This window comes from Cnephaeus nilssonii (assembly GCF_951640355.1).
Source record: "Cnephaeus nilssonii genome assembly, chromosome: 16".
Classification (NCBI taxonomy): domain Eukaryota; kingdom Metazoa; phylum Chordata; class Mammalia; order Chiroptera; family Vespertilionidae; genus Cnephaeus; species Cnephaeus nilssonii.
Genome location: NC_137087.1, coordinates 53856722 through 53883962, shown reverse-complemented (window position 1 = coordinate 53883962; position 27241 = coordinate 53856722). Strand labels below are relative to the sequence as shown.

The following is a 27241-nucleotide window of genomic DNA, read 5'->3' as shown; positions in this document are numbered from 1 at the left end:
ATCCTTTCTTGGAGGCTTATAGTCTGGTCATGGAGGAACTCAAGGCTGTAAAAAACACATTAGAATACTCATCATGGTTGTCATTATCATAGGCAACTACACCAACTACCTAATGCTCAAGAAAATGCTACTTACACCAAAATTCAAATTTACTCCCCTTAAAAAAAAAAACTATTTGATGGCTATGGCTAATCATTTTTTCCTCCAATTCCCTGGCCCTGAACTATCTAATAAATCACTGAACACCATCAATTTTCCTTTAAACAGTCCATTCAAATGTCCAGTATGTGGTAATACTCTAGTTTGGAGTTTTTTATGACCTCAATCCGATTACTGCCCCAGACCAAGTTCTAACTGGGCTCCCTGTCCTGTATTTCTGCCTCTTCAGTTCTTGCCACACGAATGCCAAATTAATCTCCTAAAAGTAGAGCTTCCACGTGAAGCGTTATTTAATTCTGGCTTTCAAGGTGCCAAACGATGGGATGCGAGGCTGCCTTTGTAACCATATACTGACATGAATGTTCTTCTCCATCCTGACCATTCTCCTCTTTCCTGAATATGCCTTGTATACTGCCATCTTTGCCATCTCTCCTCCTGAACTTCTTTCTTCTCTTAAGTCTTTGAATAATATCTACTGTTCAAGGCACTCCTCCTCAATGCAGCCATCCTATGTTCTCCCTCCTCTGTTCTTAGGAACTCAACAGAAGTTTGCAGAAATTAGTTACTGTTCCATTAAACAGCACTAGCATTTGGGACAATACCACTCACTGACACTTAGGGAGTCTCTTGCACCACTCCTTAACTTTTTTATAGGTACATTTCTTGAATTCTCATCTGAAGTATGTGAAAGCTTCTTTAAGGCTAGACGATGTCTTCAAGACTTTTGTCTGTTATACATTGTTTCTCATGCAAAGGTGCTCATGAATCTTTGACAACTGACACATTTAAATATGGAATAAAATCGCTTCATTATCACCTTTAGATCATATAGCCAATTGTGTGAGCCAAAAGATTATTGATGACGTAAGATATCTAGCCTCTAAGTTACTCATGCATTAACTTGGAGTTGGGAAAAGTTACTTTCTATGCCCTAATTTTCTCACCTTAGTTGACTTATTTTAAAATAATTAAGTCAACTAATGTCAAAGCACCTTGACTATAGGATTGCTAGTTTATTAAATGTTTTGCCATTACTTAATGGATCAACAGATTATTTTCTAAGGATATAAAATTAGTTGTAATATTGTGGTGTCTCATTGTATATAGAGTTCCACTTCTAGCAAAATCAGTGGATAAAATAACCTCAACATCCTGGCAACTATAAATGCTGGGGAAAAATACTAAAGCATTAAGTTTATGCTTGCACTTAGGATGGAAGCTTCAAGAGAATGTCACTAACACCCTAAGAGCGAGAAAAAAATGGAAAACTTCTTGAGCCCATGAGACATGAGGTTGCAAGGAAAAATAAACTCAGAGGAAATATGAATTGTTTCAGTTCTAAATAGCATGGAAGGAAGAGGCAGGCATCCTAAAAGCAGGTAAGATGAAAACAACCATGATTGTAATTAATTCGTAAAGGCCCCAAATGACAGTTTAGAAATTCTGGGAGTCCCAGACACAAAGGAAATCACTTCCTAGTTTCTAGGCCTAGAAATATGTAAGATACATGTATTTAACAATTTGATTAAAATAAAAAATAAAGTTGGTACTTAAATAATAGACTCTTGGGAGAAAACTAATTTGTTTTTAGACGAGTCTTAAAATGTTAAAATCATCTTGATCAGTTTCAGCTGCTTATAAGAGGTATGAATACTATTTTAAAGTTTAAATAAATTTTAACCATTTATACTCATAAATATGACAACTATGAAATCTGAAGAATTATTAAGCAAAAATTAAAACATGGAAATAAAATTTAAAAACAACACACAGGCCATGAAAATACTTCTACCAAGTATTACCTGCATAAATAACTCATACAAATGTATAAAGAAACTATAAGACATTTATTTATAAAAATGAACAAGGTACACGAAAAGTCACATAAAAGCAAATTAGAGCAATTTTAAACTCTCTCTTATACTTACTAAATTAGCAGCAACAACATATCAAATCCCCACCCAAAAAGCTGTAAACTTTTAGTGAACTAATAATGTTGAAATGGCGACACTAAAATGTTACATCTCTTTGGGAAAGCAATAAGGCAAACATATTAAGAATTATAAAATTGTTCATATTATTCCACTTAATAATCCCACTCCCAGGAATTTATCCTAATAAAATTGAAAATAACTTAAGTGTTCAGTAATAGAAAATAGTTTAAATAAACTGAATATGAAGTCTTGTTTAAAATAATAATGATCAAAACTAATTACATATCCGATAAAATGAAGCAAAAAAAAAACCAGCCAATTAAAAAGTGATAGGTATTTTAAGATTGTAATTATGCAAACAAAGGGGAAAATACTAATACAAAATTAAAGTTCTGAAGTTACTGCACCAGGAGGGTGAGGATTATGGGGAATTTTCCCATTTGGCACAATTTTCTTCAATGTTTTCAATATAAAAGAAAAAGATCATTACTATTTTAAAGTCACTTGTCTATTCAAATAATCTCTACTCTTCTCCATTAGTAAATCATACATGTCAATTTTTAAGTTGAGATGTGGAACAGAAATGCCCCTGTAAATGTCCTCTCTAGGGACCTTATGCCTCTATTGGGACCTTCACTGCAGTGCGTGAACACACACCCTAACCTGTACCATTCCAACAGATGAGCAGCCACTGTCACTTACGGCTGACAATCTGCAGGACACTAGATAGGAATAAATAAAACTGTAAACTTTGAATTTACAACTGTGTGTGTTTGGCATTTTAGGTTAATACCTCGAGATATCAAACTCTTTTCCTTATAATGTTCTGTGTCATACTAAGAATTACTTTTAATATTTTCATTTAAAATATGTGGCTAATGTGATGAAAATGCTCTCCTGAAGCATATACATTTTTACATTGAGTTTCTCACAGGTTAGCCATAAAGAAAATCATGTTAGTTTTCATATTGAAAATTTTCAAGTTAGAGGTTGCAAGTAGGCAACCACCTTAAGAGAAATGCAATCCATAAAAATCAAGATATTCTTATGTTATGAAAATTTTTAATGATTCCTCCTTTTGAAACTATATTTATTGAATAAATGAAGCAGGACTTAAACATTTCTAATTTCTACAGACTGGCTGCATAATATATTGTTTTTCCATAACAAAAATATGAAACTCTCATTACACAGGAAATCTGCTATTTTGTAATGTGACTATGCTTTCAAAATTGTTAACAAGGGAGAGAAAATTTTCAGTAGGCTACTTGTCTTTTTTTAAAAATATATATTTTCATTGATTTCAGAGAGGAAGGGAGAGAGAGATAGAAACATCAATGATGACAGAGAATCATTGATTGGCTGCATCCTGCATGCCCTGCACCGGGGATTGAGCCTGCAACCTGGACTCGTGTCCTGGCGGGGAATTGAACCATGACCTTCTGGTTCATAGATTGATGCTCAACCACTGAGCAACACTGGCCAGGCATCAATAGGCTATTTGAATGAAAATGTTTGAGAATAACTTTTTAAATATTTAGAGCAAAAGAGATTAGCTGGAAATGCATGGGGACTATCTCAAAGGCTATATCATCTGAAAGCAAATTAAAAAACAATGCCCTTCAAAAGGTGTAAATAAATACTAAAGAATAAAAACATTTTTAATGGAAGATACATTCTATACCTTACTTTAAAAAAACTGTTATTTAGTAACATAGTACAGGGTGGTAAACTGTTAAAAATATCAGAAAAAGATCTCATAGCTCCCAAAATATAAACCATTGGGCTATCCTGTGTACTAACGGTAGAGTCAAATTTAAACATTTAGTCCTGTATTGACATCCCTTAAGTGGTAGCAGCAATAATTTGGTATATTTATAAACATTTATTTTAAAAGTTTATTAATGTCCAAGACCTAAACAAACATGGCTATTACCAAATAAATGCATCCTTATCAAAGAAATGTTCTTAATAACGGCAAACTCTCCAAAACATAAAAATAGAGTTAAATAACAGCCTTTTCAAACATAGTGAAAGAATTTCAATACAACAGAGCCATCAGAGCCAAAATAAAGTCAAAGTAACATTAATTGACATTAACTTTTGTGATGACAAAGAAGCATGTAGCTCATATGTCGTTTTTCTCTGATTAGAAAATGTGTTCAGCTTTTTCACAGGAGAAGACTTTGAAGCAAGTTCAAAATCAGAAAGCTGATTTTCCTGAATCCAATCTAACCACATAATAATATTCCAGAAGAACATTCCACGGTACGGCAAAGAACTGAACAACTGCAAGGCAGATAAAAGTGTACCTTCTCGAAACTGTAAATGATGGACATTTTTCTTTCGTGCCAAAAAAAAAAAGGGGGGGGGAGGAGACTTGTCCTTTGCCCGTAGCTTGTCATTGTGTACAGGGGATTCAAATGTCAACCAGGAAATGATGACCCACGCCAATTTTAACACGTCTTATTTTCACCGTCTTCTCCCTTCGTCTCATTCAGAGTTATATATTCACAGCTCAACCCGTGTTCCTGAGACTCCTCGGGCTTTGGTTTTTTAAGCGCCAGGTCTGCTGGGAGAAGAGATGAGCAATGCTCCAGAGACTGTGCGATGTCATCAATGGTCCATCTGTCTTCGGGAAGGGCGTGCTCTTCCAGCGTGAAGGGCCCCTGTTTGGTCCGGGTGAGCTCCAGCACATTGGCACAGGAAGAGAGCTCTACAGCAACAGAGGGGAAAGGAAACCCACAGGATAAATCACTCACCCATCGCAGGCTACACTTGAAAATGAGAGAAGAACTCGATTCACACCTCTCAAAATCACTCCAAATGTAAAGTTGCAATAATCCGACATGAGAACCAAAACCCTGGGATTCAGAAACGATTCAATAGCAAAATACTATTTAATAACTCCCCTTATAAACGGCTTTCAAGTCCACAAGGAACTTACACACGCTTTTCTCATTTGACCCCCGAGGCAACCCCATGAGCTAACTATTACTCTCACTTGGCAGAAGAAGTAATATGACCTGTCCAGTGTCACAACTGCCAGCAAACACTGGAGCCAGGACTGCAACTTCCTGGCTCTTTGTAAGACCGTGGCTTCCAGTTTTTAAAACACTTGACTTGTACCAATGAAAATAACTTCTGGAAGGATACATCTTTTTTTTCTTCTCCCTACTTTGGGTTCAAATATTTTGTACTTGAAAAAAAATGTTGTTCCTTCCATTCATCATTCCCATCGTCATTTTCTGTCCCTCTCTCTCTTTTCTCTCATTACAAATGTTTCGCTGCAGCTGCCGACGCTGATAATCATGTGCCATAAACCCCGAATGCTTCCGAAGCTGGAGGCAGCAAGAGCGCAGTTCATAACGCCAGCACTCAAAGCTATGACAAATAGGAAATTCCCTCTTCTCATCAAAAAAGGAATATTACTCACTAGATGATAACTCATAATACATTCATGCTTACCTTTGCCAATGTCATTGACCAAGCTTCTGATATAAAAACCGCCTCCACACTCAACATCTGGAATGTTAACAGTGACATGGTAAATTGCTAACCTCCTATGAAACCCACTTTACATAGAAAAGATGCCTCTAAACAAATGTAAAAATGCACTATGCAAACAATCGGGTGATAAAATATTTATGTGCTAAAACATAAATTATTCATCCAGCAGCGTATGTGTTTGTGAGATTGAAAAGTCAGAGCGTGGAGAAAGCAAACAGCAGAAACTCATGAACACATTTTAAATTAACTGGCAAGTCATACCACCTTAATACTTCAGCCTTGTTCATTTAATAGGTTTTAAGTAGAAATCTCATCTTTGCAACATGAGATGAGGATTTAAAAAAATATTTTCAGATTTCCATGTCTTGTTCATCTAATAGGTTTGAAATGGTTAGACATCTCAGCTTTGCTATCATCAGCTGCAGATTTTAAAAATAGTTTCAGATTCGTACTCTCAACAATTACAACAAACAAAAATCCTTTTTTGGGACTACGTTTGGGGTAATATACTACACGGAGAGCTCAGCATTCTTAAGTGTTTTCTTGGAAATATTCCTAAAGAAATCATAAAATAACTAAAATTACACAATGTTCTACAACTAAATGCATATTTAAACATCTTCTTAACACGGCATAACACAAGTTTATTGGTTAAGAGCAGGGCTCTGGATTATCTTTATTCACCCTTAAAACATGCTATATTCCAGCTGCTTCTAGTCATATCATACAAATAAAGCCATTTAAGGGAATTAATCAGAACTTATTACCTGGGGAGTTTAATTCTTTACTTTTTCCCATTAGCTCAAGGGTGGGGGCCAGAGCTGAGATAAAAAATGAGCACTAGATCAAATGTAAATGGGTCAACACTCATGCACTATTTTTGGCTTTGGTGCAAAGACAACGCTTTTGGCCTATCACAACCTCCAGTGGACAAACTGAAGCATTTACAGCGTCAATGCCATCGGAAAAATCTGAGTTTTTCTTACTTTCATGGATAGTACCTCCTGTGCCAACCAGCTGCTGCATTTTCATGGAATGGAACAAAATATCTATGAGTGTGTTTTTCTCATTATTTGTCAAACATTTTAAAATCAGGAAACTAAAGAAAAGGAGTGACTTCTTTTTTCAATTGTACAAAAACCACACTCTGCCGGATAACACGTTAAAGCAACAAAGTTCAGGAAAAACGGTCTGGGGAAATTAAAGGAGTCCTATTTGGTATGCGCCATGAAATTAAGAGAGTAGGCTCGATTCGAGGAAGCCTAAGAATCCAAAACTACAGCCCTTGTATGTTCAGGGCTTTAGTGACCACTTTCTGCAACTAGATCATAAAATTTCCAAACAAGCAAAACAAACTTTTTGGTTTTTAAATTTATTAGATAAATTCAAATTGATATCCTGAATTAAAATGTACCCTGTGTCCAATAATACATTTCTGCCTCATGCATTATTTCCATGATCTTTAACAGTTACTTGCAGGTAACAAAGAAGGTGAAAAAAATGACAACACTCCTAGATGTCTTGTCCTAAAACTAAAAATGCTTTAAGAGGACAAATTAGTATGGATTTTATACTGAAGGTAAACTATCAGATACTAGCCAAAATGGGGGAACAAGTATCCATAAAATCAATTTTAAAACATTAAATTTTGAAAATATATACTCACCTACTCTTCTCCATAGAGATCTAAGGTATGTTACTTATAACTTTATAGACAGGCCTGGTGCACGAAATTCATGCATGGGGGGTGTGTGTTCCTCAGCCCAGCCTGCAACCTCTCCAATCTGGGACCCCTTGATGTCCGACTGCCCATTGGGATCGGGCCTAAACGGGCAGTCGGACATCCCTCTCACAATCCAGGACTGCTGGCTCCCAACTGCTCGCCTGCCTGCCTTCCTGATTGCCCCTAACCGCTTCTGCCTGCAAGCCTGATCACCCCCTAACCACTCCCCTGCCAGCCTGATTGATGCCTAACTGCTCCCCTGCCAGCCCCATTGCCCCTAACTGCCCTCCCCTGCTGGCCTGATCACCCCTAACTGCCCTCCCCTGCCAGCCTGGTCCCCCCAACTGCCCTCCCCTGCAGGCCTGGTCCCCCCCTACTGCCCTCCCCTGCCGACCCAGTCACCCCTAACTGCCCTCCCCTGCCAGCCTCATTACCCCTAACTGCTCTCCCCTACTGGTCTGGTCCCCCGCCCCCAACTGCCCTCCCCTGCAGGCCTGGGTCCCCCCAAACTGCCCTCCCCTGCAGGCCTAGTTCCCCCCAACTGCCCTCCCTTGCAGGCCTGGTCACCCCTAACTGCCTTCCCCTGCCAGCCTCATCACCCCTAACTGCTCTCCCCTGCTGATCTGGTTCCCCCCCCGCCCCCCGCCAACTGCCCTCCCTTGCAGGCTTGATCACCCCCAACTGTCCTCCCTTGCAGGCCTGGCCCAGCCCCCAACTGCTCTCCCCTGCAGGCCTGGGTCCCTCCCAACTGCCCTTCCCTGCAGGCCCAGTCACCCCCAACTTCCCTCCCCTGCAGGCCCCGTCACCCCCAACTTCCCTCTCCTGCAGGCCCGGTCGCCCCCAACTGCCCTCCTCTACCAGCCTGGTCACCCCTAACTGCCCTCCCCTGCAGGCTTTATCGCCCCCAACTGCCCTCCCTTACAGGCCTGGTCCCTCGCAACTGCCCTCCCCTGATGGCCTGATCTCCAACAACTGCCCTCCCTTGCAGGCCTGGTCCCCCCCAACTGCCCTCCCCTGCTGGCCATCTTGTGGTAGCCATCTTGTGTCCACATGGGGGCAGGATCTTTGACCACATGGGGGCAGCCATATTGTGTATTGGAGTGATGGTCAATTTGCATATTATTCTTTTATTAGATAGGATAATATAATACAATATATAAAAAAGTCTACTTAGAAAGGTATTTCTGAACCTCCAGCTGTAGGTTTCCTCATTAAATGTGTTATCAAAGTGTATTAACAAATCCTAACCTTCCATAAATTTGAATTTTAAAACTCCCCAATATCCTAGGGATCCATTATATCACACAAAAGTAGCCAAATACAAAATAAAGGTACACGTACATACAAATGATTTTGAATTTCTCTGTCTTACCTAATGTGAAAAATGGTGGCTGGAATTTTTGAAGGGAGATACTGTATACAGTAACTGGCCTGGCAGGTTTTGCTTCTACTATTTCCCCTCGCTTCATCAAAGTGGAAAGTCTCTGTCCATCTTTCTTTAATGCAGAATAGCTTACAAAGAAGAATTAAGAAAAGAATGACAATTTAATTCCAGATTACAGCATGGAGAGGATGGCTAGCGGCCCTTTAAACTGAAAGTCCTTCTAAGAAAAATGAACTGGTTATTTCTTCTAATCTACTCCACAAGGGGAATAAAGCTCCTAAATATCTTTGAGACAAACAGGACTCAGTCTGGCGCCCAATAAGCAATCTTGTCAATTCTATTCTTTCACCCTCTTCCTGGAGGTGGTCTGGTCACGTCCTCACTAGACCTCATTCTGGGTTAAGGGCACAAGGCCTCTGGTCACAAGGATCTCAGCTATATTCCCTTGAAGCAATTTCCATTCCAATAATATTCATTTTCACATAGAAGTTATCAAAATGTTCCTGAAAAACAAATAAGCGAGTAATCTACTCAACAGATCTTAGCCGTGTGAGATACAATTTTATTAGACTACAAAATCCTTGGAACAATCACAGAGAAGAAAACAGTTCTTGTGAATACAAATGTTTAATTTATTTCAACAATAATGATCCAAAACAATGTTTATTCATTGCCTGCTGAAATGTTTAAGTCTTTACCTTGGAGGCAAAATTATCATTTGCTATGCCAAGTTTAAAACCTGTCTCACCATACATTTTTAAAAAAGCAATTTTTTTTTAAAATTAAAGTGATGTCAACCATTGAAAAATAAAGCTAAACATTTACTCAAATTTAATAACTGAACTTACAGGGGAGGTACCTGCATTATATTCCCAGTAAATTTCTGTAAAATGCCTTCAATATCTTCTTGTGTTATTTGATCTGCCAAAAGTGAACAACAAGAACAAAAAAGTGACACTAAGACAACCACAGAAGTACATGTGCTATTTGCACAGCACCAAAAGCTCTGAAAATTCATTACAATTTTTTCCGACAAAAGCATATACTATAGTGTATGTTTTATCAGCAAATCCTACCTTGTTAAAATGAATAAATTACACATTCATGAGGTAAAAGGGGAAGGAAGTCTTATATTGTCTAATATTAAAATCAAATTTCCTTCGCTTCCATTTATTTTCTCCAATAAAAATGATTCAATTATATAAATGTATTTAGTTGGTTCTTACTATGGCCTTTAGAGGAACTTAGGAAATATTGCATTAGCTACAGAAATGGTCCTGCAGTGACCAAAAACGAGGTGGTCAGAAAGTAGGAAAAAACCCATAAGTTATCTTCTACGTTTCTCCAGGCATCAAATATTGTAAGTAACTTAATGCAGAATTGAAGATATCAAATATCAAACATTTAAAATTGTATTGAATAGATTTCAAAACAGTTCTATGGCATGATACACATTTTATACACTCACACTGAATTCTGTCCCCCAGCAAAGCTGTATTTATCAGTCTCCTTTCCTCCCTTCATTGCTCTTGTAATCTGTTCTTTTTTTTTAATTTTTCTTTATTGATTAAGATATTACATATGTGTCCTTATCCCCCCATTGCCCTCCACCCCCCACTCATGCCCCCCCCTCTCCTGGTGTCTGTGTCCATTGGTTAGGCTTATATGCATGCACACAAGTCCTTTGGTTGATCTCTCCCCCTTACCCCCACCCTCTCCTACCTTCCCTCTGAGTGAATACTCTCAATCAGGAGTCTAACTTTTGCCTCAAAAATAAGCCAGGGCAAAAAGAAAATATACATACCAAAGACTTTTAGCATGATTACTAAGCATTTTTTAAACAACGATTTTAGAAAATCTGAATGAAGACATAAATAAAGCTTTCAATATACCAAAGAACTTATAGGCATATATGCATAACCCATGGACACAGACAATAGCGTGGTGAAGGCCTGGGGAGGAGGGGGTCAGGATGGAGAGGGTCAATGGGGGGAGGAGAGACAGGACATCTGTGATACTTTCAACAATAGAGATAAATTTTAAAATAAATGAATAACTCTAAATTTTAAAAATAAATATATCACAGTCATATTTTCAGCTTGTTTGATACTTTCAACCAAAATGATGCACTATTAATGTACATTTCTGCAACTGAAAATTATTACACACTGAAATTCAGTATTTGGGATTTTCATTCTTACAGATTTCATAGTCAATAACACACTAAATTATAGACGTATTCTAAAACTTAGGTCATAGATAATGGAAAGAAATTACAGTGCTTTGTTTTCACTTTGTAGGAAATCTAAATTATTTTTCTGGTATAAACTTGTTATTTTTTACTTTATTTAAACAATATTAACAAAAAATAATTAATCCACTTTGAATTACTGTTCTAACACCAGAATAAAAATGAAAGGAGAGCAAGATTCAATACCAACACAGCAAGACAGTCTTAACCTCACTGTGACCTTGATCCTTCCAAGCTCAAAAGGAACAAAGGACCAGAATCTACTATAGACTCAAACAGAGACGAGCGACAGAACTGAAAAGAATTTCTCCAACACCTCGCTGCTCCAAAAAGGCAGACCTCATAAGGCTATTCCGTTCATCCTGTTTTTCAAACAGTCGTAGCTCATGATACGAATGAGGATTTTTCCATTAAAATTTTACTCTACTGCAACATTAAAACGTAATTACTGGTGGCACCTTAGTTTTGCAAAACTTCCAACTCTAGACACCATGCTGGCAATAGCAGAAAGAAATGCCATTGTTGATAAAATTGCAATAGTTCATAACTTAGCCTCACATTAAAAAAAATAAGACCAAACAGCTTTCACTGCGAGGCTGGACTCTTTACTGACATTCCTGCTAATGCGTCCTCCTTTGTCCTGTTTGGATGGCTCTTTTACTGGCCTTCCCCCACACAAGATGACAAGATGTGCTCCTTCTCATTCTACTTCTGCCCCGTGTCTTTCTCTGACTTAACATCCCAGGCATTTTTATGGGTTGTGTTGTTTATTCTGCAATTAATCATACACGATTTTAAACTGTTATGTGCGGGCGCGCACGCGCGCACACACACACACACACACACACACACACACACACACAACACAGGTATGAACTCAACAATGAAATTCTAAGCTCCCAAAGACAGCTTTTCTTCTCTATATAATGTACACAACTGCAATGGCACTCAAGATAGTCTTGCTGCATTTAAGTTGCTGTGAAATAGTAGATTCCAAGGTCTAAAGGGAATTAAAAGTGACTAGGCCAATCATTCACCTAATGTTTGAATCACCAGACAGAAAGCCTATGCAAGTTATTTTGCAGTAAAAGTGAATATAATATTTTAGTATAAAAGTGAATATAATAAATATTATAAATAAAAATTATATTCTCTCCTAAATGAATATGTAGTAAGTGTGCTGGCTATATCTAAAACAAAGCACTGTTTCTGTTCGGTAATAGAAATCAGACCTTGGGAAGCAGCAGCTGGAATCCAAATAATAATAATTGTCCCCATGATATAAAAATAAAGACTCTACCTCCATAGGATTTAAGAAGGAATGGAGAATAAAATTTCCAGAGCAAGTACATCCAATAAGTAGCCCAGAGAAGTCCATTTGGCAGAAGAGATGGGTATGATTCAAGTGCTGCAGGGTGTGGGTAATTATTCTTTGTCTAGCAAATTTATAAATCATCAATGTGACAGTATTAATTTGAAGTTAATTTTTAAAGCTCATTCGCATCAAATTAATTTATGCAAGATCACGTTACATGTTATTATTTGCTTAAAATGTAGCACCTCTTTCCGTGAACTTACAAGATGATGGTGCTTAATTGAACTATGAAGTAAAAAACGACACGATAAGAGTTCAAAACGATACTCGACCACGATAGAGCGCTGCCACCATAAGCAGCTGTTAAACTGGAAGAAAATACAATAAACAGCTGCTTTGCAACATCAGACTCCGGGCAGCAAGCTCTGCCATCCCTGAGAGAAGGGAAGGGAGCAAGGCCAGGCCCACCATCACTTGCTCCAGCTTGGAGGAGCTGCGGTGCGGGGAGGGAACTGGGGTGCGGGGAGGGAACCCCCAAACAAAGCACTGTGATCTCGCGACCAGAAATCAGACCCTGGGAAGCGGCGGCAGCTGGAGTTGGAGAGAACTACACAGATGTCTACAGGGCGCCAGCTGAGACTTGGCTCAATTCCAAGCTGCACATATAGACAGCATGAGCTGCCACAAAATTAACCAAAGAACTGGTACCAAAGCTCCCACAAGGCTGAAAGACGTGTGCATTCCAACCATCCGGAATGAAGAAACTCTGATGAATACCCAAGGCACTCAATGGAGACCCTAGAAAAGCCTGTCTCAGGAGGAAGGCTAATCTAGACCTGAAAAACGGTCTACTTTACACCCACCCTAATAGCAAATCTACACAAAGGCGACCAGAATTAATAAGCGAGTTTAGCAAGGTTGAAAGATAAAAGACCATTATACAAAAATCAACTCCATTTTCATATTCTAGCAATGAACTGTCAGAAATTTAAAACTTTAAAAATCCAATTTTAACAGCATCAAAATAATGCTATTAAGAAGTAAAAGATCTGTATGCTGAAAACTACAAAAATATGGCTCTATCTTTGCAACTTTTCTTTAAGTTTGGTATTATTTCCAAATTAAAAAATCATGAAAAATATAAACAACTTTATACCAGTAAATTTGAAAATTTAGATAAAATGAATGAGGAAGAGGTTGGTCTTAGTACTGGGGTAATAGGAAATATATAGTGAGGACACGCAACACAAAAGTACAGAGAAGCCAGGTGCTGGATTGCCTTTAGGTAAAGTAAGGAGTGATAACATTAAACACACCCCAGGCAGCCTACATATAACTCACAATTGGTGACATAATAACGTAGGTGAACTGACTGTACAAAACTACTGCATTATAAATAGCATGAGAACTGGGACAGTTGCTAGGAAACCATTTCATTTATCTATCCTTTCTTAAAGTAGTAAAAAAAAAAAAGGAATAGTAGAAAAATTAAGCTGGGCTCAGTGAGTTATGCTTTATTTCCAGAGAAACAGCTTTCCCTTTGTCGTATCTTTTTATGTACTCCAAAAGCAGAGAGACATGACTAGTTTTAAAGCAATAAACATGGTGCATTTATCTCAACAGCTAAGAAGTAACTGTAAAATAGATAAACAAATAAGACAAACAACTGCAAGACACAGGTAGCATCTAACAGGAGAGCCTCTCTACTTTGTTTCTCATTTATTAGGAAAAATGTCCTAAATCCTGGCAACACGTGTTTTTCAGAAAGGAAATTATCTGGAAGAATTCTGAACATTATAAAAACTGACTATAGAAAAAGAGGCAATTATAATAAATCTTTATTAACAAACTCATACCAAATAAACAATCATTTCAAATCATTTTTTTAAAAATGTACTGGAAACTAAAATCACTAGCAGTATCAAGTTAGAGAATTCAGAATTCACACACAAAAATTTCTAGATGTTAAAAAAAAAGAGTACTTTAGATGAATGCCATACCGTAAGGTTTTTCTTCTGTTACTTTCCCTGTAGAATCCAGCGTGTCGGTAGCTTTGCCCAGCTCTCCAATGGCTATATACCTCTAGAGGAAGAGAAACAGGGAGAAACAAAGGCCATCACGGTAAAGAAAACTGTCATGCATGTCCCGAAAGTCATATAGAATTTTACTAATATGACCAGCTTGATACAAAAATAAAGGCAAAAATAATAGACTGCAAGCGTTTTGTTAGTTTTTGATATGTGGGAAGTACATGTGTAAGTTGGAGAACATTAGCAAACTTCCCACACCAGCTGACATGACAAAGAAAAACCTGACTTTATCAATAACTGTGGCTTATAAATGGCCTATTTTTTTTAAATTTAAATTCTTTATTGTTTAAAGTATTACATATGTCTCCCTTTTCCCCCCATTGACCTCTCCCCAGCCGCTAAATGGCCTATTATTGCACCAAGATTTCTAAAACTAGTTTTGGTTGGGAAGGAAAATTTTCATATATACTTAAGAGAATGGTATAATACACTCGTACATGGCCATCACAAGTCAACAATTTTACCACACATACAATTACAGTTAATTTTAAAATAAATCAATTTACTACTTCTTATATGAAATACTAAGACTAATCTTTGTAACTTGATTTTGCATTTAAAGAAAAGCTAATTATGTAGCTCCCTTAAAGGAAAAAAAGTCACTTCTAAGAAATGGTCATTATTCACAAGGAAAGAATTAGATCATTCTTAGTTAACCGAGGACTGTTTTACTACTCATTTCAGGGCACACTCACTGGACTACATAGTCTTTATACTTTTCTCATTTGGTCAAATTAAAATGTTAACTGGAGCATCACATAGAATAGAGAGAAAAATGCAAGGCAGGAAATTCCCACTAAGCAAAATCTGTAGCTATGTGAGCAATTTTTTTTTTTTAATCCTCATCCTAGGACATGCTTATTGATTTGAGAGAGGGAAAGGGAGGAAGGAGGGAGGGAGGATGAGAGGAAGAAGAAGAGATAGGAAGAGGGAAAGGGAGAGAGAAAGGGGGAGAGAGAGAGAGAGAGAGAGAGAGAGAGAGAGAGAGAGAGAGAGAGAGAGAGAGAGAGAGGCATCAATGTGAGAGGGAAACATCTATCGGTTGCCTCCCAGCAACCTTTCAGTGTACAGGTCGATGCTCCAACCAACTGAGCGACACCAGCCAGGGCTATGTGAGCAATTTTTAAAAGAGGAAGCTCAAATATAGTTTATTAATAAGCTTATTATGCTAGTAAATGGACCAGACACAAATGAAAAAAAATATTAAACTTCAAATCCTCATAAGCAAGCAGACAGTTTATAACAGCCTCGTGCCCCTCTATGAAATAACCTTCTATTATTCAGTTCAGATTTATTTTTACAAATACAACACGGAAGGAATGTTCTAATGCATTTGAACTGACTTTTAAATTTTTTATTAATATTGACAAAAATGAGTTTCCTGTAACTAAACCTTCAGTCTCGTCAGCTGAAATGCCCCACTTCTGCTTCTCCATTTTGGAATAATCCTTTGATGAAGCATAAAACAGGGAGAAGTACAGCAGGGTGGAGTGGGAAGAGCACAAATTTAAAGGTTCGAACCCTCACTCCACCACAATTCATAACGTAAGCTAAAGTAGTCTTTCCTATTACAGCCTCGTTTCCATTATCTTAAAATGGGGATAACAACAGTACCTCCTGAAAAGAAGCAGAGTTTAGAACAACAGTACCTGGCCCTGGTAAGCAATAAAAAAATAAATAATAAATAAACAATACTATTATTGTTACTATATTAAAAAAAAGAAAAGAAAAGGTAAAATGATTCACAATAACAGTCGTTAGAGTGACTCATCTGGTTACAGTGAGTTCCTATAAGAAGCAGCAAAGCAACACAATGCTTTCTGATCTTTTCTTAATAATCTGTCTAGTTGAATAAGAAAAACACAATGCAATCAGGAAGCGTATTTCATATTTGTGCTATTCTCTTATGTAACCAGTTTTAACCAGGAGCCTTTCCAAGTATTCACTGCCCGTCAGTTTCTGGACTAGGAGCGTCCTAGGGCTTGGCACATGGTACTTCCCTGGCCCTGACCTCCCCCTCTTCTCTAAGGCTCAAACCTCCTTCAGAGTTGCCCTGTTAATCCATTCCAACTCCCAATCATCCAACCCCACAGCCCAGTTAAGAGTAGGGGCTCAATACAAGTTTCTTACAAAAAAGAATGAAGGTCTGTATCAAATCCACATCATATATTCACTCATTTACTAATATGTTCCTTCAATCATGTTTCTTAAGGGCTATAAATATACAAAATAGTCTCCTATGTACTTTGGTGAGATATAAAGATATATACTAAAGAGGCCCCTGCCTCTTGAAGGTCACAGTGTAACGGGGTAAGACATGGATAAAGGGAACCCCCAGAGGGAACAGTGTGACGGTGATGACGGATGGCAATGCATGCTCCCAGTGGTTTATCTTACTGGGCTCTCGTGCCATATTGCTGGGCACATGATTATCTGCAGATGTTCATTATTTTCCAAATACACTTTATATATGGATCCTCATCCTCCTAAATTGTAAACTCCATTACCCTGGATTTTGCATTGTTGTTCTACCGTGTTTCTTACGAGATGGAAAAGCCCACCTACATGCTGGACAAGTTCCTATGTGTGCAATTCTTCCCATTTCCCCATGGTTTTGGACATCCCGATTGCACCTGCCAAGTTTCAAATCATTCCAGGTTCTGCAGTTATACTGAATATGGCTACGTTACTGGCCTTGTTAGGGAAAATAATACCTAAACCAGCAGCTGTCAAACACCGTGATTTCAGAACCCTGTCTACACTCGAAAGTTATTGAGAAACGCTGGACTAATTTTTTTTTCATATCATTATTTACTGCATTAGGAATTAAAAGTGAAAAATGTTAAAACACCAATACACATGCACACATTCCTTTAGCCATCGGAGCCATGATATCATTGATCATCAGGTGACCTCCGAAAAACTCCACTGAGTCCTTAGGAGATTGCAAGTAAAACAGGCAAAGCTATGGAAATAGCTTTGACTTTTAAAGAACCCCTAAAAAAGCCTCCAGAATCCCTGGACCGTGCTTTGTGACCTATTGATCAAGTTACAGCTGATTTCTAGCTTTCCCTTGTCTTGGCAATGAGCAATAATTACCTTCCAATTCTGCTCAATAATTTACAAACTACTTAGAAAAACCCACCCAGTTACGCTTTCAGCTGAAACACAACCAAGAAGTTATGGGGTAGGAGAAAAACTATCTGGGAATGTATATACACAACCCCACCTTTCTGTGCTATGGGGTCTAAAGTATTTTTCACTGGCCTAAATTCTACACGGAGACAGGGTTTTAGAGCTGTTTATGCTCTATGATGTATACCTGGAAAGTGTGAATTCTGTGAATGAATTCACTACAGCCTAATTCCACCACAATAAAACAAATGGAGGGCCTGTAGAATTTTTAAAGTTTCCACTGAACCGTGTGCTCTGGGATTCATGGCTCCTTGCTGATACTAACATTACTCTAGTCTCCGCTTCACTCATCCTCCAGCTCCCTGAACCCCACTAGACAACTTGAAAAGCAAGTCGGCTTCTGAACTCATCAGAAGAAAGGAATATGTTTGTATTACAGAGAGTGTACATAATTATTTCCATCTCAACGAGGCACTGCTTTTTCTGAAGTTTGAATTTGAAAGCCTGTGATTCAAAGTTTCACAAACAAAGGGATATTATTTAGAGTGAGAAAGAACACTTAAAAAAAACAAAAACACTACCAAACCAAAAACATGTGGGTTTGAATGCCTTCATTAAAAAAGGAGTGCTTTTGTACAGTTCACAAGTGTAAGCCCTTCAAAACTTTCAGTATAGTACCAATGAAATGCATGAGTATTAACAAGAGGGTGAAGGAAAGGTACAAACTGGACCAAGTTGATTAAGTGGGTAGCCATGCTTAGATCTTAGAGAGCCGGCTACGCTTCACAGGAGCATTATTCAAGTCACATTCAGAGTTGACACTGACTGGTTACCCTAAAAATGCTACTGTATACCTGGGGTACATTGCTGTCCTTGAGCACATCCAGGGTGGGAAAGTGTGTATACCCCAACCATCACACTTGTTCAGCTGTTGGAGGAGATATAAGCTGCCTCCTGAGAAATGCTGGCTTTGCCTACAGCTACTACTATGGTGCATCCCCACATAGATATAGGAGCAGCCTGATATCCGGTTAAAGTTGTTTAATAAAATTTTTTATACATGTATGTGTATATAGGGTCATGATGTCAAATGAACTTCTTACTCTGGGTCTTGGTCAAAAATGTTTTGAAAGCCCCTGAATATGAGGATCTCTAAGATTCCTTCCGAAATCTATTTTTAAAAATGCATTAACAGTTTTTAACTGCTTTTGAGAAAAATATAATCTTCAACAAAGTTAAAGATAAAATTCAAATGACTTAATAGTTCAACACATACACAATCTAAAATTCAAAGTATAAAAAATAAAAATAGCTAATGAGTTAATAATCCTACTTTTGAAATGCGAAGCACCCAAGAACCAGGTTTCTGTGAGGAGAGGCACCTGGGATTTTCCATTTAAATTACTGAGGACTAGTGATTTCACTCTATGACATTCAGCTTTCCTAGTTCAATACCAAAATGGTGTGTGACAAATAAAGCTTAAGCCAGAGCCAACAATGTATTTACATTTCCAGTCATCATATTTCTGGAAATATGCCTGGAATTTACATGTAAAACCTTTCCATAACATATAATGTGTTTTGCATACTTGTGGTTGAGGGTGGATAATAAATATTCCAATGAACTCAAAATATTTTATCTGGGGAAAACCCAAACAAATTCCTTAATGTAAATACATCTTTTTTTGTTATTATAAAAGTCACTTGTTTATTGTAAAGATTTTGGAAAATACCAAATCATAACAAAAAAGAAAATAAAAGTCATCCATTATTCTATATCAAAATTACTATTGCTTATAGTTTAGAGTTAACAAACAAATATTAAGCAACTGGCAAAACACACACACACATTTATCAGAAACAGATTCTAAGCTGTGTGTGTCACTATTAAGCACATTGTACATATTTACTGTAAAACAGTCGAACTCCTGCATTCTGAAACAATGTTTGCATTCTGTGCCTTTTCCACACTGACATTCTGAAGATTGCAGAGCAAGCAACACTGAATTCTTCCGTTTATCTAAGGCGTTAAGATCCATTTCAACGGAAAGAGACAGGTTTTATGAGAGTTGGTAACTAAAATGTAATGTCAAAGGCATTACACTCTCCAGGGCTTTTTATTTTTAAGAAAAGCTAACTTAGATCATGGCCACTCAAAGTGTGGTCCAAGATCCTATGTCCATGACAAGGTTAATTTCAGAAAATGAAGGCGTTTAGAAATTTATTCAGCAATGTGACAATGCTGTAACACTTTAATTACATTTTACAAAAGCCATCAATCGGTCTGCAATGAATTGAAAAACAATTTTAAACAGTCTTTTACCACCTTTTTTTTTTTTTAACAAATTAGACAAAACAATTTAGACAAAAATCACTTTACCAACTATTTATATCCCACTCAGAGCGAGGGTTTTAACACAAAAAGCTTAGTCCAGGAACTTGCTGAAATTCTTCTCTACCTAAGGGCATATTGACGGTCCTCTCATAGGCATTTTCACTGGTCCTTAGCCCCAACTGTTATAACCTAGTGACTAATCCAACACAGAGGGTATTATCTCTTAGAACTGGAAGAGACCCGAGAGAGGATCAAACCATTTTTCCTGAGGAAAACCTGAGAGGCCCAGAAAGGTTAACCACTTTGACATCTCGTTTCACTCTCCTTCACCCCGCTGTTTCCTCCTGAGGGTTCCTCACTGAAGGCCTGAAGCAGGCCACTCCCTCAACACTGCACAGTCCCTCTTCTCCCTCCTTTCAAGAGCCTCAAAAAAGTCAAGGTTACTCTAATAGGTGAATGATGTAACTTAGCATCTTAAAGAAGCCAAATTCTTTTCTTCAGCAAACATTTGCAACCACTGAACAAAGCATGTGTTTGTTGAAAAGTGCACCTTTTATAAAATGGTATTGTTTCTATAAAAATTCCAAGGTTTATTAAATCTGCCAATAGAATTTATGATAAGTTCCCTTGCATCTAATAAATGTAATTATATAAAAAATAGATATGATTTTTTAAAAATATGGGCACAGCAGAGTTTTTGCTTTTATCGATCAAATTTGTTTTTCAATCTTGGATTTCCAATTTATAGTCTTGATATTTTTAATTCTCAGGTATGATTGTAGACACTGTGAGGAATACTCAGGATCGACACCCACTCATGCAATTTGTACAGTTTATTTTTTACTCGATAAAATCCAACACATGGTCATTGAGGAAAATATTCAAGGTAAAAAGAAAACCAGAACTATTTCAGTATTCTTACCTTGGATCCTGACAACATGCTGGTCAACATTTTTGTTCCCCTTCCAATTCCAATCACTACAAATCAAAGAAAGAAATATTAGGACACTCTATTATGAAAAGTAGGTTTTTAAAATATCTACATATTCTGGTCATAATTTCCTGGCATACATAATGTAAAGTTGGGAAGAACATATATTTAGCATAAATTGAGGACTTCCAATACTCCAACCCATTGAACTTGTCATGCAGCTAAGAAATTCTGAGGAGGGAATGGAAGAAGGATAGAGAGAGAGAGGGATAGAGAGAGAGAGGGAGGGAAGGAAGGAGAGAGAGAGAGAGGGGGGGGGGGTGTTTCTTTCTCAAAGTGTAAAATATGGTAGAAACCTTAACCAGGTCATTTACATAATAACAAGTCTTAGAAAAATCTTAAAGGATTCACTGGAATTTTATACGGGAATCGGTGAAAAATACATGGTACAATTAGCCATGGTATGACAGTCGTTTGACAGAGTTCATTATTAAACTAAGCAAAAGCTATCATCATAGCTAATGAACCATTTAAAGACGATTACTGCCCAGCTTTATACAATCAAGAAAACAGAATCATTAACAAATCAACCCAGCGCAAAGAAGAACACGTGGTAAACGAGAGCCTGGAGAATGTATGCTCACATAGACCATCTATAAAGTACAACAACGGCCCACCTGTCTCTTCGCTGGCAAACATTATTTAACCACATGATAACACATTTCACTAGTCGAGCATAACAGGATATAATCATTTCTTCACTAAACAGTGAGCAAATGTTCGTAAAAATTGACATATTTCTCATCAATGGATACAATTTTGTATAAGAACACAATATAACCACCACAATTCAAAATAACAAGAAGTAAAAAGGAGAAATGATTGGCAAGCTGAGTTATCATGAATATTTATAGCATACCACTCATTGAGTTTAGCATTTATCAAATTCCACTTTAAATGCTTTCCATTCATTAGCTCATTTAATCCTTATAACAAACCTAAAAGGTAATGCAATTATCTTTTATGGATAAAAAAGTTGAAATATAGACTGAGAACTTTGCCCCGCATCTCACAACTAGTTAAAATTCAAGTCAGACTGGCTGTTCCTTTTCATCCTCCTTCCCACCTTCCTCATCCAGGCTTTCTTCCCACTGCCTGCCACCAGCCTAAATCTGCCTAAACCACTGCACACCTGACTCCTCCATCCTACCCATTCCTCTACCAATTCCCACCATTTCTGAAAACCTATATTGTACACTACAAAGCCTCCCCCTACCCCAACAATCCTCAATAGGGTCCCAAGGCTTACAGTACCAACTCCTAAGCAAAGTATTCAAAGTCCACCCTTGGGAACCCAGCTCAAATCCCAACTCCTTCATCAAGTCTATCTCAACCCCCTTTAAGCATCCATGATAAGAGTAATATTGGTTTCAGGACTAAGATAACAACTGTCTGCCTCCGATATGCTCTGTGGAGCATACTACTCTTCAGATGGTAGCTGCTATTGCTGAGGCAAAAACTTCGTATAATAATAATAACAACAAAGACTCAATGCAATTTGTTCCATTCAAGAATCTCCAAAAGTATTTCTTAAGCAGCTACTATGAGCACGGTCCCAAGAAGAAGACTTCGAATGGAATAGCACATTTTCGGACTCTGAAAAAGCTTATAATCTTATTGGGAAAGTAAAATGCAGACAAGGGAAATCACAAGTGCTCCCCCAAAAAAAGTTGCCTGAATCAATGAGTGAATAACACTAAATAACAGTATGACAGACTATGATTAAATGTCAAAATGAACAGAGACAACAACTGCTGTAAGGAGGTAAAGGAAGTTGCACTGTAAATGGCTGACAGGGCCAGAGAACACTTCATTCAAGCATTTCAAACAGGGATGTCCAGGATGTGAACACAGAGAAGAGAGGGGCATGTTCTAAAGATGCAAGGACGGGCACAGTGGGTTTATCAATCAGAGTGCAGGGGGTCTTGGGAGCAGAATGCCGAACTGATTTCTCTGCTGGGTCCATCATCCAGAACAATAAAACCCGAACCAAGAAGGCATCTTAGCGTCACCCAGCTTAACCCTCTCATTTTGTACCCAAGTAAACCAAGGCCCGTAGAAGTCCGGTGGTCAGGGAAAGTAGAATTTTAGGAAGATCAATCCAGAAGTGGTACGTAGAAAAGTTACCTGGAGTTGAAACCCAGCCAACCAAGCAGCTTTCATTCAAGGGACAGTTTGCTGGACAAAAATTGTATTCAACTTTCCCCCATTCAATCGATCAAAAAAATCATATTCCCATTTCTGTTGTGTCTGTTGTGTAGGCACAGAAATAAAAAGACCTGTTTTCAGCCCGGTGAGTTAACAGAAACAAAGGCCAGCATGAAGTTTTACATCGGCAGCACAGAAAAGCAAGTGGGCAGGCTTCACATGTGGGAGACAGCCTGTCAGCTGAATCTGGGAAGGCCAGTCGCTCTGAAATATGCAAAGTGGACTGAAAATGGCCCGGCTCTGTCTTATCTTTATCTCATCTGTTCTCAATCCATATTTACTTCTTATTTAGTGACAGGGATATTAAACTTCCATCCACATCTCTTACCCAGAACTCCTCGGGCTGCACTGTCTAGCGTCCCGCCATGCCCAATTTTCAAAGTCTGCTTTTTCCTCTTGGCCCATTCTGGAGAAGGCATTCCCGCTTCTGTGAGAGTAAATGGGGTGAAAAAGGTAATTACCAAGACCGAAGCAAATGAAGTAGCATCTTCACAAATATGGGAGGGTGAGGGTAGAGGGAGTATTTAACCTTTTGCACTCGGATGTCGAGTGTGACGGTTATTGAATGTATCAATAATTTGAAATATAAAACAATCCAAATAAATAAATTTGTATGAAAAGAAACTCCAGTTTTTTATTCTACTGCCGCGCTTTGTAAAATCTGGGGTATTTAAAAAATTAAATCCCGAGTAGAATAAAGGAATCGAGAAAAAAGCAAGCGAGTGCAAAGGGTTAAAACAAATAAAAAGTGTTATATAAACTTAACATATTTAGATTATGACAACATTACTAGCAAAAAAAAAAAAAAAGATTTAAAAATGTAGAGATACTCCCTAAATTACAAAAATTATGGTATTCCCAAATCAGTGATCTAGAAACTAGGATTCATTTTCTCATCAGGAAAAGATTCTATTTTTTAAAAGTGGGTAGTCCTGGCAGGTGTAGTTCAGTTGGTTGGGCGTTGTGTCATGTATCAAAAGGTAGTTAGTTCCCCGGGGTTCAATCCCAGGTGGGGGGCATACAGGAGGCAGCCAACCGATGTTTTTTTTTCTCTCTCTCCCCCTTCCCCTTTCTCTCAAAAAAATCAATAAAAGTATTTTCTTAAAAAGAAGATTCCAAAAGAAAAATAAAAAGAGCAACAAAAAAGAGGATGCCCAGCTGGTCTATCTCATATTCTTCTGTAAAGATAAAGTGAAATAATGTTATCTGAAAGTGCTTTGGAAATGGCAAAACACTCTACCTGTAGGTAGTTGTTGTTATTATCATGGCGTGTAAGAATGTATTGAAAGAATACTGGCTCCTGGACTTCAAATAAGCAAGGAGAGGAGCAGGAACAGCTGTATTGATCCCCACCACCTAAGCCGGCCAGCCTTCCTTATCACCACTGACACCAAGAAGATAGAAGACACAGCAAAAGAAAATAAAGAGAGAGCACACACACACACAAAAAATAAAAAATGGAAAAGGCGACCCTGCTAGCGGTTCTCAACCTGTGGGTCGCAACCATCAGAAAACACAGATATTTACATTACGATTCATTAACAGTAGCAAAATTAGTTATGAAGTAGCAACAAAAATAATTTTATGGTTAGGGGTCACCACAACATGAGGAACTGTATTAAAGGGTCGCAGCATTAGAAAGGTTGAGAAGCACTGGTTTATAGAAACCTTTTGGGGAACTCTTTCTCTTTTCAGCTTGACATTCCTTGGAGTAGAAAGGCCTATAAATTTACTGTCTTCCTCCTGTGTCCTAATTTACCCCTTTCAAGTTTGAAGACATACCACTCTACTCTATTGGAGTTTGGTTCACCCCACTGGTATCATTCATGGATGACTATTTAGTAAGGTCTTTTCTAGCCATAAAATTCTGATGTTCGGGCCGTGAAAGATTCAAACAGACAAAGAAGAGCAGGGATTTTAGTGTGACATGAATCAACGTAAGGAAAGGAAAGGGATGTTAATACATAGAGGTCATGACCACTGACTGGGGTTGTCAAACCGGCTGGCATTAGATTATGGTGCCCTGGAATCTGTCCCTTTAAGAACCGTCCCAGGTAATTACAACAGCCAGTCAGAAATGCTTTTGGGAAGGCTTGGTGTAGCTAATATAAATCCAGAAGAGGCCAATCACCAGCAATACAGAAATGGAGCGTAGCAATGAGAATGTCTGTATCTGAGTGAGCAGCTTCCAGCAGAAGCCACGGACACATCCAGCAATGCCCTGACACATCAGTTCTAACCAAGTTTCAAGAAGAAACTTCAGTTCGTGGAGGCAGATTAACCAGAAAGCCAGGATATGGCTTTGATCCTATCAGAAATCTGTCAAAGAAAAAGAATGGTATTCATTACCTTGAGGGTCAAGAAAAGCCTTCAGTTTAGCTAACAAGTCGGGCCAAATGAATGCAGCAATTCTGCTGAAAGGAAACAACTCCACAAAGCTTGCCCTTGATGCAATTCCTTCTTTCAACATCTCCTTTGTCACCCAGCCCTACAGGTAACAAAAGTATAAGGACAGTTTAACAAAAGAAGGAGTAGGTATAAGACTGGAATGAAACACCTGCAAGAGGGTACCTATTGCCAATAAACATTTAAATCTGTATGTGTATGTTTCAACGAACAAGGTCTTAGCAGGATAATTTGTTTTTTGCATTTAAACAAAAGTGTCAAGTTTGCCAGGGGATACTAGACGATGTGAGACAGTTAGTTCCTGCACTGGTTGAATGAAAAGACAGGCCAGGACCAAAGTCTGGAAGGCCTTACATATCTAGCTAAATCGTTTTACCACCAAAGGCTGCAGAAATGACGAGGCTACCAGCCCAGTTAAGGGATGAGACAGTTACCTTTCACCTGCACATCCCTACAGGCTAACACAGATCGGGTTTACTGTGGGTGTCCAGTAAATAGCTAAGGTTCCTTGATGCCACTGTCTGAAATGATCTACGAGGCAGATGAACTGAGAGAACCTTCAGGCTTTTCGAATGTTCGACCAGTGTATATGGCAAAGCAAACAAACAAACAGAATGTTCCTAGAGAAGTGACCAAGTTATAGTTAGTGTTCCCAAAATGTGGCGCCCAGACTAGTGACACCAGAATTACCTGGAGCAATCGTTTAAAAAGACAGTTTCCTAAAAATACCCCAGTCCTCAGAATTACCAGCTCGGGGAGGGCAAGGATTAGGCATCTGTACTTGCACAAGGGACTCTTAAGTACTTCTTATGCCCGCTATGTGAAAACCTCTGCATTAAACCTTGGTTAATAAAAGTAACACGTGTCTGCATTTCCAACATTCTCTTCCATGCAACTTGGGAGGCATAGAGTCAGTGCTTCCTTTGGGTGGCGTTCCCCGACGTGAGCTAAACCCTGACTCCTCCAGGGTCAGATTACAGCAAATGGGTGTGCACGGCCAAGTGCCGGGGTGTATTGGTGTCCGCGTGGGCTTTGTTGTGTTTTGTTCCCTTGAGAGAGACAACTGCCAACTAGGCTACAGGAGCTCGAGTGCAAGCCCGAGATGCCCCCAGAGGTCTGTCCAGATCTAACGCAGCGGCCGTTCTCCCTTTCCTCTCCTTTCATCTCTGGAGCCTTGAACGCGCCAGAAGCCAGGGTGCTCTCCGAGGCTCCCGCTCTCCGCCTGGCCCCCACCCGGGCTGCCGTACCTGCCAGCAGCTTCTCCTTCAGCCGATTCAGCAGCTCGGCTGAGGTGGGCCCTTTGGGCTTGTGCACGGCGAACACGCCGCTCAGGGACAGCAGCTTCGTAGCCAAAGCGGCCTTGGAGAGCCTGGCTCCGGGCCCCATCCTGGCCGCGGCCGCAGCGGTTCCTGCAGTTTCAGGGACTGGGGCTGAGTCTGCTGCCAGAGACGACGACAATGACAACGCCGCCGCCTCAGCAGAGGCCATGCTTTTGTAACCCTGGTGTGTTTTGTATCTGTGGTCGCCCCCCTGATGACGCAACAAGGAGTGCGCCCGACTCCAAAGCTGTGCTGCCGAGGGGGTGTGTCGCAAGGGCTTCTGGGAGTTGTAGTCCCTGGACTCCCTGCGCTGGCTGAGAGGCGGCTGTGCCTTCTGAGGGCTGGGATGGAGTAAGTGGTTTTTCTCCTATAATCTCGTTTGCTTCTTAGAGAATGTCAGTGCGGTGCCGCAGGTGTCATTTAGAATTGCAAGAACTAAGCTGTCGAACCCAAACACCAAGTCTGTGTATGTTTTCGGTGG

The 27241-nt window shown here is 38.9% G+C and overlaps 1 protein-coding gene across 2 annotated transcripts; it reads right to left on the bottom strand.

Annotated features, from left to right (window-relative positions):
- Positions 1 to 1993: 1993 nt before the first annotated feature.
- On the bottom strand, positions 1994 to 26949 carry TRUB1 (TruB pseudouridine synthase family member 1). 2 transcript variants are annotated; one of them, XM_079792935.1, is made up of 8 exons: positions 26689 to 26949; positions 23364 to 23462; positions 20759 to 20814; positions 14277 to 14358; positions 9559 to 9631; positions 8699 to 8838; positions 5562 to 5618; positions 1994 to 4809 (listed from the first exon to the last, which is right to left on the bottom strand). In XM_079792935.1, the coding sequence occupies exons 1-8, from the start codon at positions 26927 to 26929 to the stop codon at positions 4550 to 4552; spliced, it is 1008 nt and encodes a 335-aa protein (XP_079649061.1). In that variant the 5' UTR covers positions 26930 to 26949; the 3' UTR covers positions 1994 to 4549. The 2 variants fall into 2 exon arrangements, with proteins under 2 accessions (XP_079649061.1, XP_079649062.1); XM_079792936.1 differs by lacking the exon at positions 26689 to 26949 and adding an exon at positions 25385 to 25725.
- Positions 26950 to 27241: the final 292 nt, after the last annotated feature.

What these genes read in the sequence shown, in the direction of transcription:
- TRUB1 (XM_079792935.1), bottom strand. Translation starts at nt 26,929, where the DNA reads ATGGCCTCTGCTGAGGCGGCGGCGTTGTCATTGTCGTCGTCTCTGGCA. An exon ending in GCATGTTGTCAGGATCCAAG is followed by an intron (nt 14,359 to 20,758) that starts GTAAGAATACTG and finishes CTCTTCCTCTAG; the next exon opens with AGGTATATAGCCATTGGAGA. An exon ending in GGTCAATGACATTGGCAAAG is followed by an intron (nt 4,810 to 5,561) that starts GTAAGCATGAAT and finishes CTGTTGCTGTAG; the next exon opens with AGCTCTCTTCCTGTGCCAAT.